The 16,848-nt window shown below is 36.6% G+C and overlaps 1 protein-coding gene across 2 annotated transcripts in view; it reads left to right on the top strand.

Moving 5' to 3' along the window:
- Window positions 1–16,848, top strand: part of ANO3 (anoctamin 3) — a 219,201-nt gene that overhangs the window by 134,512 nt on the left and 67,841 nt on the right. For both annotated transcript variants that reach the window (XM_075094950.1, XM_075094951.1), the window contains exon 4: window positions 3,323–3,459. In XM_075094950.1, the coding sequence (XP_074951051.1) occupies window positions 3,323–3,459 (137 nt within the window). The remainder of the gene's footprint in view (window positions 1–3,322; window positions 3,460–16,848) is intronic.

The raw sequence follows: 16,848 nt of genomic DNA, 5'->3' as shown, positions 1-16,848 counted from the left end.
CAAGCTTTTCTCATGACATTTGTGGAGCTACAGCCAAATAAAGGCTCTGTGTTTCAACTGAAAGTTGGGTGCTTGTAATGCAAGTCAAATAGAAAGACTGTTAGTCCATATCAATGTTTCTGGGGTATGTTACATTAAAAACATCCCTGATCAGTATGACTCCAGCTGCCACATTCAGGGATGCTATCTTGATTTGGCTTGTGGCAATCCCAAATGGCAGGTAAAAGGGGCGTTGCGGGGGGCGAGATGATGAAGGAAAGGATGGCAGGCAATAGTGTTCCTTAATAGACAAACGTTTTATAAAGATGTCATGGAAGATTAAAAACTGCCGTTATTGAAGAAAGGCTTAAGGATTTAAATCGCTGTGTGTGTATTGTATCGTAGCATGCGTTGATGACACTAGGAACGATCGAGTCAATTTAGGTTGCGTAAGTTTCTCTTTAGGGAAATGTCCTTTTGGGTTGGTGTGTGGGAAAATTGCAGAAGAGAGACTTTCTTTTTTAATAAAAGTGGCGGATGCCTTATTACAGAAAAAGCACCTGGTCATAGAAGAATACAAAAACATAGTCAAAGCTAATAGTGGCAAAGTTTCTTTCCTGTCCTCTTCTCTTAAGATCTTTTTCTATAACCAATATATTTTGTTCTCTATTCTTTAAAAATGTTTAAATTAATCAAAAGAAATTTACAAAAAGATCAATTTAAGAAACAAAGTGAGCCTCCCAAAACACATAGACAGTGTAATTGTTCTTTCTAACCTCTTCTGGTTAGAAATATGATGCAATCCATTGAACAACTTCTTTGAGTATAATCATTTAAGTTAAAGATGTTGTTTTAATGTATGATGCAGAAGAGGTAAATGGGACAAGGAGTCTATGCAAAGTGTCTGTGAAGCATACGTTAGGTGTTCTGTTGACGCTAATGTCTAAAGCTATGTGAACGTTAAGAAAAATGCACACTTCTGAATATACTTTTCAAATATGGGTTGTATGCTATGTCTGTCTGACATTTTTTGAGACAGGTTTAACAAATGCTTGTCCAAGTGCAATGTTTAAATGGTGTTTAAATTCCTCCCCTTTTTACTGCATTGATACCATTACTTTACAGTGCTTTAGGTGCATAAAATAAGTCATCGACTGCTGAATACAATAGCATAGTTAATTTTGTATAAAAAATATACATTTTAAATTCTAAATTTCTATATTTTTATGGGGTTTTTTGTTGCTAAAATCTTTCTTGACTACATTTCAGACAAGATAGCAGGTATCTCTAAATGGAAGGTAATTTTTTTATTATTATTTTCTTACAGAAAATATATGCTACAATTTAAAAGCTGTGTCCTTGAAAGCATAAAAATGTTTAGCAGGTAGAAGTAGGTTGAGCACTAAGGGAAAACTCACTTCATAACTTTAAATTGTTTAAATAACACACTGTGTACTTTTGCAAGTTTTTCTTATATTAGGTGCACTTACAATGTCTAATCCTCTATAACTTTCCTCATAAAAATAGATATTGTAAGCAGAGTATTTCTTTCAGCTTAAATGGCCTATTTAGATGCAAAATTTTAGGTTTCATAATCTCTTTTTTCTTTTTTTTTTTTTTTTTTTTTACTGGCTTCTATTACAAGATCTTTACTAAAGCTAAGAGCTCATCACGTCTGGGCGCGAGTCGGATTTGCCACGTTGCTTAAGTATCCTGTTCCCTACTTTGTATATCTCTACTTGAAACCTTCTTCATAGTCTATTAACTACATTCACTACATTACACAGAGTAACCTATGCCTTAGGTTAAAATATTGTTTAAAAGAAAAAAAGCTCTGAGTTTGGTGCTCTGACAATTAAAACGGGCTATTTCATACATTAAGAAATCCCTTCACAGATTTACTGAAGTTAATATCAGTATCAGAGATTACTGAGGGCTCATTTTGTGTAATCATTATGTAAGCAGATAAATTGCAGAAAAAACAGCTCTTTCTTGGTAAATGTTCCAGTTTAATATTCCGTCTCTGAAAGGTCTAGGCTACATGAGATAATCGTGGTTATTTTTTCTTCTCTATTACTTACTGTGGAGAATTTAACTGAACAACTTAATGAAAAAATACTTTGTTGTTGCAGATGAGCTTTTATGAATATAAAATTCAGGAAATTCAGGATTGCGGTTCCCACAGCAACCATGACTCGTTTCTTGGCTTCTAGTTAGGGTTTAGAAGCACTCGGCTAAATGCTGTTCCCGGTCCCCTTGACTTTTCCCATGTTGATGTGAAAGCTGAGGTGAGAATTTGGTTCAGGATTTGTGGGTAACTTTTTTTTGTCTGAATATGTTTCTATTTCCAATATGTCCAAGATATAATTGTGTGGGAATAATTATTCCATCTTTTTCATCTTTAAAATATTTTTTGCAAGACTAACCCATTTCCAACATTCATTAAAACTTACACGGTCTAACATTGTACAGGCGTTACCCCTGCTGGGTGTATATGGTAAGTATTGTCATGATTTTTTTCATGGCAAACATGCAAGGAAATTAAATTCTGGGGAAAAAAGTCTCCCCTCTGGTAGAGGATGTAGAGTGACTCGGAGACTGAAGTCCTTCTATCTTGCCTGTAGTGATGATGCAGGAGGTAATTTAATCTGTGAGAGAGGCTCTTAGTGAGCTATGAGGAAGGTCCTCAGTCACCTGCAGCTATCTTAGGATACCCAACTAAGTTTTTATAAATCTTTTGTTGAGCAATTAAAACCAAATCCAACAAAAAAGCAAACGCTTTCTTCACGGTGTCAACTATCTTCTACCACCATCAGGTACACCTCTTAAAATGTGTTCTGAAGTGGTCCCTGCAATACCTTAATATGCAAATTTTCAAATACTGTATCTAATGATGAGCAGCATTTGTGTAGGGGAAGAGGGCAGTTCGATCGCTTTTTAAAGTTAAAAACAAGGGATGTTACTCTGGTCTCCAGGGTGTACCTGCCTATTTAATAACACATTTTGAGTCTCGGCAATTGTGAGACAAATACAAAAGCGTTTGAGTATTTGCTTCAGATCACTTTGTGGGTTTTTATACTACTGTGAAGAATATTGTGGGCTTTTTTGATTTGAATGGTAATAAAAAGAAGTTTCTATAGGCCTTCAACTAAAAACAGAAGTAACTTCTAGTTTCAGACGAACATGATAACATTTCAAGTCCAAAACTTTTGCAGGGAAGGATAGAAGTTATTGAAAACTGGACAGTTAAAAGGAATATTGAACTGTGGCTGCAACAATACTGTTAGTTTCTCTCTGCTACAACCTAAAATGGGCCCCCTGTTTTCTTCTGTTTTTCCTTCAGACGTAGGAAAGGACAAAGACACATACACAGACGATTCAGAACATGGAAATTATGATGCTCGTACAGATCAGTCATTGCTTATTCAAAACAAGCTTACCAGACAGAAAACAGAACCTCGGACTAAATCATCTGTAAAGGTAACGGACACAAAAATCTATCAAATTGTATCAATTGTCAGAATGTGCTTAAGTATTTTAAAGGGATTAGATAAATTGCAGCTTAAGTAAATAGGCATCTCATGGTAAGAAATTTAGGTGGCTCCCATATTATAGTTTTGACCTACAGAATCAACAAATGGAAGTCTCTGCACCAAAAGCAACCTAAATTATATGGTGATTTGTATCGACTCATCTAAGAAGCAGTAGCCTTCTTTCAAAAAATGTATTTTGCACAGATTTAGGACACAGGATTTCCAGCTTGGAGTGAAAGTCATGTCAGCTAGGAGACCTCAAGAAATTAGGAGAGTTTAGAAGAACTAAGTTCATGTAGCAAATGTTCAGTTGAGTGTCATCTAAAGTGTAGAATTCTCCTTCTAAGCAAAACCCAAATGATAGCTGCACACACTGCATGAGAGAGAAAATTGACTTACATATAGGGGAGTGTAGGAGTCTCTTTAGGAACCTCAGCTAAAGCACTGAAAAAGCCATCTCACCAGATAAAACTGATATGTATCTTGCTTAGTAATTACCAAATCCCAGTATTCATCACAAAGCGTTTTCTACAGCAGTTCATCCACTATAATGCCAAAGAACTATGACTGATTTTTAGTTCAAAACACGTGGTTTTTTTAGTTCTCCCTCTGGACTGGGATACCCTTAACTGGCCTTTCCATTAGCACACTCACTTTTAAATGTATGACAAATGACCTAACCTCAAGAAGTTCTGAATTATTTTCTTCTTCAAGAACTACTAGTAGTGTATTCTGCAGAACAGTTTTTACCAGCAATTCTCTGATTTTTTGGTATACGAAAACATGAATAATCCCCTGCTGCAAATCCAGAAATGCTTAAATTGCTTAAAGGTTCTATAATCATAACTCTGATTTTCAAATTGAATGCACGTTTCACAAGAGTCATGTGACTGTTGTAAAGCTTGTTCTCTCAATCACACTGATCATCATGACTACAGGATTCTGGAGCACAGGTTGATGTGATCTCTGAGACTTAATTTCATGGGATGCTTTTAGAAAAAAAGCTTTTACAAGAATAGCTACCTAATAACATTTAGGTAGGTTTACAGGTAATCGTATTTACAGGTCGGAAATTTCTGACAGGAAAATGAAACTTTGGTAATGACAGGGAGGGTTATATTTTAATCTAAACCACTGAAATGAGAACTTTTGTGTTCCCAGATTTTTTTATCTGTTTCTGCAAGGCTAGCTGAATTAAGACAGAAATAATGGCGGATGTTCTTGTCTGATGTTGTTGATTAGGTAGACACAGCCTTTTATGTTAAATGTGGCCTAAAAGGCAGAAAAAATAATGCAGAATGTGCAGAACTTAGAGTACATTATAGAGAACTAAATATCTTTAATAACAGGTAAGGCCACTACCAAAAATGTCTGGTAACAGATAATGTCTGTCTAGTAACAGGCATTTCATTGTGCTAAAGCAAAAATTTTTTTGTCTTTTCATGTGAAAAATAAAATGACCACTAGCTGTGTTTTCTCCAAGCCCTGCATTCAGGACTGATATAAAGTTTATAGTTAAAGCTAACTGTCTTTCAGTTTAAAGAGGAGCCTTCTATTTGTATTAAGTTTAAACAAAAATGCACTTTTTATGTCTCAATCTTCCTATGTCCTGACCTATTGAACAAAGTGCTTCAGAGTTTAAAAACAGCCTTCTGAAGCCACATCTGGCGCTTAGCCCCAACAGCTCCTTTTATCACAGCAGTTACTTTGGAAACTTCCTTCTGCTTTTTTACTGGTTTTGCAAATGAGTCAACCAAGCAGGATTCTCCTCCTGTTTACTGTTTGCCTGCCTCCCTAGGAAAAAGTCAGAGGGGATTTAGATTAGCCTTATATTAGAAAAGAAGGTTACTATTTTGCCTTTGGATTATTGTACAAGTCTTTGTGGCAATTAGTGGAAGATATCTAAGGGAAACTTCTTCCAAAAACGGATATAAAACTAACAAAAGGAGGCTTCTAATTCTTTTTGAGACTGTTGAAAGCACTGAAGACAACTCTACAGCTTTACAGCTGGTAAGTACTCTCATACATTTGGAAAATAAATTGATCTATTGTGATTAAAAATGTCTCCTCAGTCTGACCAGAGACCAGTTTCTACTGAGAAACACCACATTGGCAAAGCATACAAGGATAAAAGCTTATTCTTATTCTCTGCTTGTTAACGTTCTAATTTAGGCTTGCTTTGGAAGGGTTGTTTTACACCTGAGACACTCAGGGAAAAATTGCTAAAAAAGTTACTTGCAAGTAATGCTTGGTACTGTTATCTGTCTTGGTGATGAGCTACTGGAATACTTCAGCAATAAAGAACTTGCTGACACAATGGAAGCTGATACACACTTTTTTCAGGAACCGTTCAGTGTTTTGGATCACATACGTGATGCGGCACTTTCCATAAATCTGATTTGTATTGCTGCAGTTTTAGAGCTTTAGAATCGTCAGATTATTTTGATACAGTATCTGGATGTCAACATTCATCTTGATGGTCATCTACATTTCTCGTTTCCTTGATTATTATTTATAACTCATAATCTCCTTTAGTGCAGGTTGGTATCATTTCAGAATCCACAGATTTCATAATGAATAACTGTGAGTTGTTCAGACCCATTAAAAAGCTGTCTTCATTATCCATCTCTGCTGTCTTTAGTCACCAACTGCTGTTAAGATTGTGTAGAAAATATGACTTTGTGTATGTGATTCTGCAAGGGATCTCACGCACAGGAGTGATGCCAACAAGTGGCTGCTGAGGAAAGTAGTATCTGCTATTGCAAGGGAAGTGTAGGAAATGAGAATGTCCCTGACTGGAGAGATGATATTTGAAATGTGCTGGCTTCACTAAGAAAGGAAAACAGGCTGAAAAGACTTTAGCACTGAATGGAAGGCAACATTTGTCCAGCGAATTTAGTAGCAGTGAATTCTTTTCTGTACCAATTACTGTCACGTGTATAGTGGCAAGATAGGAATAGTTGAGAAATTACACTCCCATTTGTTTTCATTCACTACGTTACTGTTACTCTCTTTGATCTGATGGATTTTTTTATCAGGTGAATTTTTTATCTAGGTAGTGTATTTTGCTATCTGGCAAGGTCAGGAAAGGATTTTTAGAACTAAGTTCACCTTTTATCACTATGGGTTCAAGAACTATATAAAAATGCTGCCTTTACAGTAGCCTAGCTTACCGTCTTTTTCTGGAATCCCTGATATTTACTATAATACTGCTTGTCCAGACTAGCTGTGTGTTGGACAGGATCTGAAACGATTACTCTTTTAGCCTCTGGAAACGTTACTTACCTTCTGAAGAATTTTAAATAAGATCTTAAATAAGCAATTGGCCAGAATATGTGGAGAGTTAATAATATCTAATCAGCTGGACATACTGCTGAAAATTTGTTATAAGTTGAGCAAAACTGAGTATGTTCAGTGTAGATTATTACAGTGATTATTAAAGAATAAATCTACCCGTGAAAACCTGAAATACATTCTTCAGGCATTTTATTGGATTCTTTGTGATTTTGAGCGTATCTATTTCTCTCTGTCCTGCAAAACAAATATTTTGCTTACAGGATTTCATGTAGGGGGTTTTGAAAAATGGAATTAATTAAATGTAATATCTGCAGAATAAAAATTTTCTTCAATCTTAATATTTCATTTTCCACTCTTCTGCAGGAATTCGTTTCTGTTTTCATTTTTCCTGTTTAAATCCATGACTTTCAGAGTTGCACAGATTTGTGCTATATGTTCTAACCCTGTCAGTTTATCACTAGTTTCACATACATTATTTCACTCACAATCCTGCTCCTATGTTCAGTGGAAGTCAGGCGCGCGTGCTGAAAGAGGTTTGGCAACAAAAATGTTTTAGTTTATAAATAAGAACTAGATGTTGTCAGCTGACAACAGTGGACTGGAAAGAAGAATAGCAAAGGGAGCCTGATAGATAAGGAGTAGTCCACAAATGCAGTCTAATAATACAAAAGTAAATAAAGTTTAAAGGAATGAGAACAGATAAAATCATTATCCCAAAATAGAATGACATGGTAAAGTGCAACAAGAGTTGACTTCATGTTTATGCTTCTAGTGCAGGGCTCTCATCTGCTGTGAGGTTTTGTTTAAAACGAAAGAAAAAACCTCAGAAAACATTTCAGGAAATGAAGGGAAAGTAGTAAGTAATTTTATTATAAAGATGAAAGGTTTTAAAAATAAACACATAAAGAAAAATTTTCATTGGACATGTCAGTATGCTTCTTATTGAGGCCTCCCTACCTCCTCCTGTCCCCAGACATCCTCTGTTGCTGCTTCCTCATGCGGTAACATTGAACAGGCTTCCTTTCAAAATTTTGTGTAACATCACCTAAACCTGCTTCTTTTCTGAAGCAAAGTGTATTTTTCATATCATATAGAAATATATTTTCATGCTTCCTCTCTTAAGTCTGAATAGAACAAAAATGGAAAAAAAATCTCCTCTGTGAAGAAGCTAAAATAATTACTAGTTCTTTCGTTTATCCTGAAAAATTAAACTGAAGTTTTATTAGGAAGGTTAGATATTTCTGGAAGCCTTCCCCTCTGTTCAGGAAAACACCCAGGTTCTGCACAATACAATGTAGTATATACAGAAGTACCTTAGCGAGGGTAATTACAGCTGCCTGTCGTGTTAACCAGGCCGTGTTGTCTCTGATGCCCGAGATAGTTTGGCTATCTTTGCCTGTGCAAATATGTCCCCAGTTTTCTTTCCTAGGTTATTATGCAAAAGGGGAAAAAAAACCCAAACCAAACAGAAAACCAAACACAAAACAATACACACTTAAAACCAATCAATATGTATTTTTGGAATTAAGTAATTGAAGTATGATTGAATATGATTAATATAATAAATCTGTTCCTGGGTTATCCATTCTAAAACCCTTCAAACACAAGACGATGATTGCTAACTTAGTTGTGTGCCTAGAAAATGTCTCATAAAACACACCTTACAGTATTCTTGCTCAGAGTATGATTTTTAAAATGCAAACAATGAGCCTAGTACTATTTTTAAAATCTATTAAAATATTTTCACAGCTAATTCTATGTAGCTTAAGAAGTGTATAACCTTGTTGGGGTCCCAAGTTTGATTTTTAAACGTCCTGAAACAAATCAAGCATGAATTAGAATCTCACTTTCGTTAATGGGAAGAAGCCCATTGCAGTTAGCATCAGAAAGGTGTTTATTTCCAGAAAAAACTTAAAGGTTAGAGCTGATTCATAATCTCTGAATATAGGCAGTGACCAGTAAAATGGTGGCATCCTTCAGTGTGAATGTCACTGAAGTTGTTAATGCAAAGTTCATGGTAACACTCTCAGGGAGAATTAGTAATCAGAATGAACGAGGTGGCTTTCGTGAATCAGCCAGTAATTGCTCTACTTAATAGCATCTTATGAAGTTCTAAGAACAATAATAAATTATATTGGAAGAAAGTCTTTTTTTATGAGAAATAACCATTCTACTCAGAGTTAGAACGGCAAAGCTATTCATGCAGGTTTTGCAGTTTTAGGTAGTTACCATGCCCAAGCATTTCACACATCAGTCTTTACCTGTGTCAGAATTCTTGCCCTAGTTCCTCAAATTGTTTCCGTGGCTACTTCTGTCTTACGCACAATTTAATACCCCTGAACTCATCCATTATTATCTCTAAAACATCTCTTAAAATCCAGGACGTGAAGAGATACAGAAAACTGCTTTTCCTTGCCCCACCTCTGACATCCATTGTCTTACTCCTCCCTTCCAGGCTGATTTTCTGTGCAAGTGTACAAAGTGACTGTATGTATCGTGGGGCGTTCTATACGGTCCGGTGTGGGCTGGAAGACTCTGTGCCAATAAACTTTATGGCGGTGTTTACAAAAGTTTTATGTGGCTGCAGTAGGTCAGTGAACATGTTGTTGTTTCCATGAGGAAGCAAATACATTTCAAAGTCTGTTTACTTGTCTTGCATTCTTCCTCAAGTGTTTTCTGGTTCTACAACTTTTCCCTACATCTTTGTCTCTAAAAAATGCTACTGGCGAGATCATGCTGTTATGGAGCGGTGATGCTGGGGCTTAGTGCTTCCATTTCCTGTAGCAGCATCAATTTCTACTGGTGGATTCTTCCCTTCCCTTCACTTACAGGTCCCTGTGAAAAAACCCAAGACATTTGAGTAAGTCTCTCTTCAATATGTTGCTTCATTACTGGTAAGAGTTTATCAAAATGATTTTTCTTCAGCACATTTAGCTGTCAGAATTCACAAGCTGCCTTAGGGAGGAAATGAATTCTGTTCTAAACATCATCACCTTGAAATAAAAAGATTTTGGGAAGAAAAACTTAGTAAATTTGGGGTCCAAATTGTAAAAGAATTCTGAGGCCCAGCTGTGCACATCCTTCTACCTTTTGGATCCCAGATACTACTCTGTTGGTATATTTACTTTTCCGTAAGTTTACGAATCTAAATCCAAATCCCACCACCCACCTGGAGGAAAGTTGAACTTCATCCTGCAGAGGCAAAATGAACATACCGTGCTGTGGGGGCTTGATTCTTGTGTACGGTATCGGTCGGCACTTACGTAAGTGAATGCTCCTCTTGTTGATTATGGCTGAGAATTGGTGTTCTCTATATATTTATATAAATGTGAAACTTCCTTACGTTCTTTTTATTAAGTAAATGACAGTCCTTGAAGTCAGAAATTGAAACGCAGGCTGTTCACTGCCTGAACTACACCCCAGTGTAAAAGTTATCTCTCCCTCTGCGGGTACCTTGGGTCAGAAAAGCCTGCTCCGGGCTGATTCCTGTGCGCTCTGTGCGTGCTGCCAGGCTAGCACTCGCGTTGTGCTTTTACCGATGTTTTATTTGTGACTATGGATTGTGAGGGTAGTAGATGAAACTGTTTTTTAGATATATTCGAAAGCAAGCTACTAACAGGTGATATTAAAATAACAAGTTGTCAGCCTCTGTGTTTATGTGTATAAAAGTATAAGAGAGGTAGAAATTGTGTTCATTTTCATTGCTGCTGCTGGCAAATTTCAGAAAACTGTAAAGAAAATCATAAAATGTAATTACTAAAGGTCTTGTTCCCTGCTCTTCATTTAGCATTTACATATTAGATAATGGTAATGAAAATCTTATACATGAAATGAACAAGTTAGACATTTCTTTCATATCAGACTTGATTTACTGGATGTTGATAGTAAGTTAGAATAAATTAATTTATTAAAATTAACACAAGCAGACTCTAATAATGTGCTTTTCCTAAGATACATTCACACTGAGTACTTTGAATTTTTCCCTGAATAAAAATGTCTTTGTCGGTGTTCCAGCCAAAGTCAATAATGGCATGTATTTAAGTAGACATTGAAATAATGAATCAAATAGGTTGAAGTAAAGCTTCACAGTTTGGGATCTCGGTTGTCTGTACTATTCCATTGTATAAAACAATGCCAACATAATTTAAGAGTTCTCAAATAGCTTTTAAATTAATCTCCTAGAATAATCAACACAGTATGAACTGCTAAAGGCTATTTCCACCAATTGGTCAGTCATCAGATGAGTCGTGACTGAAGTTACAAGCTTAAGATGAGAAAGTGGAGCTCCACTGAAGGGGTCCATTTGTACTGTGAAGGTGCATGTTACAAGAGGTTAGCTTTCTGCCGTGGCTTGAATGCCATCAAGTGTGGTTGAATATTAAAATCTAACTTAAGTCTACAGAATAGTCAATATTTTATATTATTGATGGAATATAAATACTATAATATACTATTGCAATATATAGCATGTGCATAAGTTAATATATTTCTCATTAACTAATTAATATTTCCTCTACATTAATATTTTCCATTAATAAGTCATGTCTGACTATAGATAATTGTGACATTTAGTAAGAGAGTCTGTTATAAGAGGAAGACTGTACTTGTTTGGCCAAAGAATAGCGATTGCTTTAAAAAAAAGTAAGTTTTCACTTCTATAATGTATATTAGGGGTACAGTTAATTTTGAGGGGATATTTGAGTCAAATAATTTCATTAATTGTATTAAAGTAATGATAAATTCCTACATAGCTTAAGAAACAACATGTGTCTGGTTACAGAATTATAGCCATGAAGCATCGCATAAAGCTACTTGACCCAAATTCAAACCAAGAAAAGGAGGTGGCTCTCCCAAAAATGAGCTGTGCAATCCTTATAAAAGGTGTTGTGGAATCTGAAAGTTTTCATGGATTTGGAGACAGCTGGGCAAAGTTACGGAAGAGGAATTTTTTTGAAAGTTCCAAAAACATAGAAAAGTGAGCTGAAATCGGCTGAACTCTGGGTTAGCGGTAGAGGGAAATATGACGTGTGCTTCCTGGTACATGCTCTCACCCAGGCAGATTTCTTTCCGTAGCTTTTCTGTGTAAGCAAATTGGAGAGAACCTTTCATAGTGGTTTGAATGTACTGGAGGTTTTGCTGTTGCACAACCTAAGCTGTAAATATTTGGACAAGTCAATGGGAATTTCCTTTATTGATTTAAAAAAAAAAAAAAAAAAAAAAACAACTACAGGGTTTTGTCACCGTTAGGCCCAGCATAACAAAATTTACTGAGGTATTTATGGAAAGGCAATTGCCGTTAGCAGATAAAACTGCAATATGGAGTAAATGAGCGTGGGAAAGAGCTAGAGAGGAAGAATTTTGGATCACCATCCCCATGCCAACCAGAGGACTGGGAACTGTAAGCGAGGAAAGAGGCAGTATCCACAGCCCCGCTAGGGTCTCCCCCTGCACTTAGACACCTCCTGATCACACCTGTGCCTGAGAACGATTTGGTCTATAAATCACACATCCACAAGCAAATAGATAGTAATTTAAAATTTGTAGAAATGAATACGCCTATAGAGATTTTGTCAGTCTTTAAGCACTTGCTGTTATTTTAGCCTTGTTGAGGCTTGTTAATGGTTGAGTGAAGGTGAAATGGATGGTTACAACAGGCACGTTGTATCTACGTTTGGTTCTAGTTAGCTTCTGAATTTACCAAGGTAGTACATATTGTTCACTAACTTAAGCTTTTCACTGGCATGAAGTGTGGGGGGAGGGGAACGGGGGAAACCTATACTGATATATCGTTACAGTGTATTTTTCACTGATTTTCCATAAGTTTAAAAATTTGCGAAGTGGGTTTACTGTTAATAAAATACCACAAACCTGAAGCCTACCATACTGTGTGATTTAGTCTCACATGAACCTAAAATATACTTACTGATTTGGGAATGGTTCCAACTCACTCTTCTAGAATATTTGTTGCTCTATATGGGGTGAAAAATTGGCAAAAGTTTAATCTACAGAGCAAGAACAGTAGACTGAAATCAGTGGAGTTGAAATAGTTATAATATCTGTGAATTGTGCTATTTAAATTAATTGGGGAGAGAAAGAGCCTGTGAAACAGCTGTTCCCACTTTGTAAAGAAGACGTTGCTTATTAATTAGAATCTGAAAAATAGTTTGTTGAAAAATCCCTCCATGTTGGCTAAATCCAAGGAAATTCTTGAACCAGATTTGAATAGAAATGTAAACTCTTTATTTTATAACTTTGCTAAATATGCATTATGCATTTTTAAATTTGCATTATGCTTTTTTTTGCTTGAGCGAAAGCTTCTTTTTATAGGCTAAATGATCAACTTGTTTTGTCTTGAGTAAACTCTCAATGTCAGTTGAACGATAATGTCTATTTTGAATGTTACAGTTTCAGACTCCAAAGCAGTGTCATATTATTTGTTATAATAATCACTATGAGTATAGCGAAAGCTATGTATCCACCAAAAATGATGGCAAATAATAAAGAAAACCAAGGAACTGCAAGAGATTTGAGTGGCAAAGCCTCAGGTTATATTTTACTCTGCTGCAAACCGACATATTACAATTCTGCATTATGAACAAGTTCACTGTTGAGTGAGGAAGTGCTGCACAGGCTCGCTACACGGATAGATAAGATTCTTGCATTTAAAGACTTGGGAAGAACAAGGTGAAGATAAAACTTGGGTTTGCAGGCTGAACTATGTAGCAATACTCTGAAGGGAATGTCTCAAATCAAACTTAAATAAGTTTTTATATGTCTGTAAATGTAGGAAAGCTGATCAGGTGGATACTGTTTCAGAAAATCTGGAAAACTAAGAGGGTGGAGGGGATGAAGAGGATTAGAGAGAAAAAAAAGATTGACCAGTCCTTTTTATACACGTTTTCCAGGTGAAATAGGAAATCTTAAAGAGTAGAGGAGAGTAATGGCTTTGCACAAAATAGTTCTTCTGATGCTTTTCTCGTCCACTGTGTTGACAAAAAGGTGAAAGAATGAATCAGAGATTTACTGGTCCAAAACAGCAGATAAATAATAAATGTGCTTTTGCCTGAATGCCCATTGTACTAAAAGACTGATTCATCGTGTGAGGTGTAGATAATGGCCAATCTACCTTGACTCATACGTTTAACTGAAACTGCTGCTCCCTGTTCTGCTTAGACGCTATGGAGCTCCTTCAGATTTACTGAAAAAAAAACATATAAATCACCAGATAATCTATTTTACTGGCGCAGGTATTTCTGCTAATATAGGTGGACAATATTGCTTGAAAATTACGCTGAAGTGAAACTAGCAAAGTGCAAGTAGCATTAAAGTGAATCAGTCCTGAAATCGATAGAGTATAGGTTGGGTTCACTGCAAGATTGTGCTAAACGGCTTCAGTATTGCGCACCTCAGCCTGTGGCAGTGCTCCTCCGAACGCGGTCTGAGATGAGCAGGTGGAGCATTTCTCTCTACTATCAGCACAGCTTATTATTTATTGACCATTGCCCCAGGTTGGTGCAGATGAACCTGAGGGCGTATTTGCATACTGTTGTGTAATCTGGGAAACGAAACATGTTTTTCCAAGGCCGAAGAAAAGCAGGTGTTGTAGAAGTGAGGAAAGAAAGGCTAGAAATAATAATCCAAAGAAAGGCAGAAGTATATTACAAAAAGGTAGGTTTAATTTGCATAATGTCTCTACAGTAATTACACAAGCAGAAATTGTGTAAGAGAAGTTCCAGATCTCCCCCGCGGTGGAATTTTGGCCAGGCTTTTTGTATGTGATTTTTGCCTGCTTTGTGGACTGCAAAAGCCGAGTGCTCTCATCTGCTTTTGTGAGATACCTGTGCTGGAATTCTTCAACATTGAAGAGCGGGTTCATTGCTTGTCCCTTGAACCGGAAAACGTTTGGGTATTCAAAAACTTGCACATTCAAACTTGCCTTTTCAGATATTTTCTCTGCTACCTCATCTTCAAACCTCTGCGTCTTGTATCTTTAGATCGTTATGCCTACAACATTTAAAAGAAGAATAAAAATTATTGTTTTTACTACTATCCCCATTCAGAATATTTAGAAGGGGCGACAGACCCTATATGCAGTGCACTAATAATCTTGGTTAACAATCTTGACTACCTACCTTGGGACTTCAGATACTACTTACCTGATTATCTTGAGGTAAATAGAAATAAAAGAATGTATAAGAAATAATGAAGTATAGCGTATGCTATTCTTCGACAAATGTTTGCTCAATATACTGATAAATTATTTTCCTTATTTTTTTCTGTTATATTTAACTTAATTTCTCATAGGAATTAAAAAGGAAAACCTGAAGTCAAAAGCCAAGCAGAACGAAAGGATATTTCCTGTTTTCACCAAACTTTCAAAATAATTTAGAACTGGAAAAGTATTCTTCCAATGTCTGCTCATTTCTCCTAATTATTTTCCAGTTTCCATATTGTTTCTGTTGGTTACATCGGACACCTTGTCTTCTCCGCCTTTGTTCCTCTAGTCTCTAGATTTAGTAGTTTGGGTTTGTTTGGGGGTTTTTTTAGGTTTTTGAATTCTTTTGCATGTAGATGATCCATGTAATTGACTCTAGATAGATTTTTAAATTCAGGTTAATCGCATCCTGTAATGTAGTAGTTCCTTCAGTTCATGTTACATTTTCTGTGATTTGGCCTGTTTCTTCCCCCGTCTTAAATTAGCATTTCCCCTCAGTTAGGCTAAGGGCAGGTATTCAGAGGTTTCTGAATTCTCTCTTACCTGTTATTTTGTGATGGAGGGAAGGCAGCAGTGGCCTGGGTGTACAGCAGGAGGAGACAAGTGTGGCGGGGATCAACCAGCACTCGTACGGCAAAAGCCCCAGTGCCTGATCTCTGCGCCGCACCCCGTAGCCCCGAGATAGTCACGCATCTCACAGCAAGTTGCATGTGAAGCAGTAGAAAATTCTGAAGAAGACAAGTGCCAATTCAGAGAGGAAAGAAAAGGATGCCACGTTTTATGCTTAGAAATGAAGACCTTTACCCAGGTAGTAGGAGACTCAGATAAGTTTCAGCTTAGCCTGGAGGGATTTGAATTTACCCCTCCAATGTTCCAAAGGCTGAAATTGCTCCACATCTGGATGGTTGCACATGAAGCATGGTATGAAAGTGACGGCTTAACTCTAGCCAAGTGTGACGAAACTGAGATTTCTAGTACTCGTTTTGTATTTACAGACTTGTTAATAAAAACCATAAGCGGGTCTGTACCTTGGAGCAGGTAGCAGAATGCTTTTATGGTTAGTGTCACCTGAAGAAGAAAGGCAATTGATGCCATCACCGGCTGCTGAGGAGAAAAAGCAGCTTATTGTACTTAAGTTATGTTCCCAGTCATGCGATGATGCACTTTTTTGTAACGCGAAGTGGTCTGAGAATGACTGTTCCTTGGTTTTTGCTTTGGGATTTAAAAAAGCAGAGAATGAGGATGAATCTTGTTAGAAAACTTTAGTTTTTGCAGACTGAGGAGTTCTCAGAAGCGCTAAATATGTGGAAGTTTGGCGATTAGATATGTGGGAGTAAGAAGAACCTTTCATGTAGAAACAAGTGAGACGGTATCCAGTGTTTGTAGTGCTGATATTGTGCACTAACAGTTGGTTCTATTTATCAATAGAGAGTGTAATTATTGGATACAGCTCTGAGTATTATAAATTTCATGTCAAACAGCCAAAGAGGATTAATTTCTAAGACTAGCACCCGGTTGGCTAAAAGCTGCAGTATTCGTAGATTTCTGGTCATATATATATATATATATGGGTGTAATCTATCTTACTTCAGACTAACATACTTGTTCTGGGCAGTGTGTGTTAAAATGAGTGCTGCGTTCTCCAGATGATGATGACAGTTTCTCAGTTTACTTTTTCAGATTTCAAAATCTTCAGAGTCTGACACCAGTTGATACAGTCGCTGTCTGTTCTGAATCATGCAAAACACAGAATGCAGAAATAGCTTTCAGCAGCGGCACGTAAAGCAGGGGTTTCCATATCAAGGTCAGAGAATCCCTGGTGTT

This window comes from Phalacrocorax aristotelis, chromosome 5 (genome assembly GCF_949628215.1).
Source record: "Phalacrocorax aristotelis chromosome 5, bGulAri2.1, whole genome shotgun sequence".
NCBI classification, from domain to species: Eukaryota; Metazoa; Chordata; class Aves; order Suliformes; family Phalacrocoracidae; genus Phalacrocorax; species Phalacrocorax aristotelis.
The sequence above is the reverse complement of the archived record's forward strand: the minus strand, read 5'-3'. Positions and strand labels throughout refer to the sequence as shown.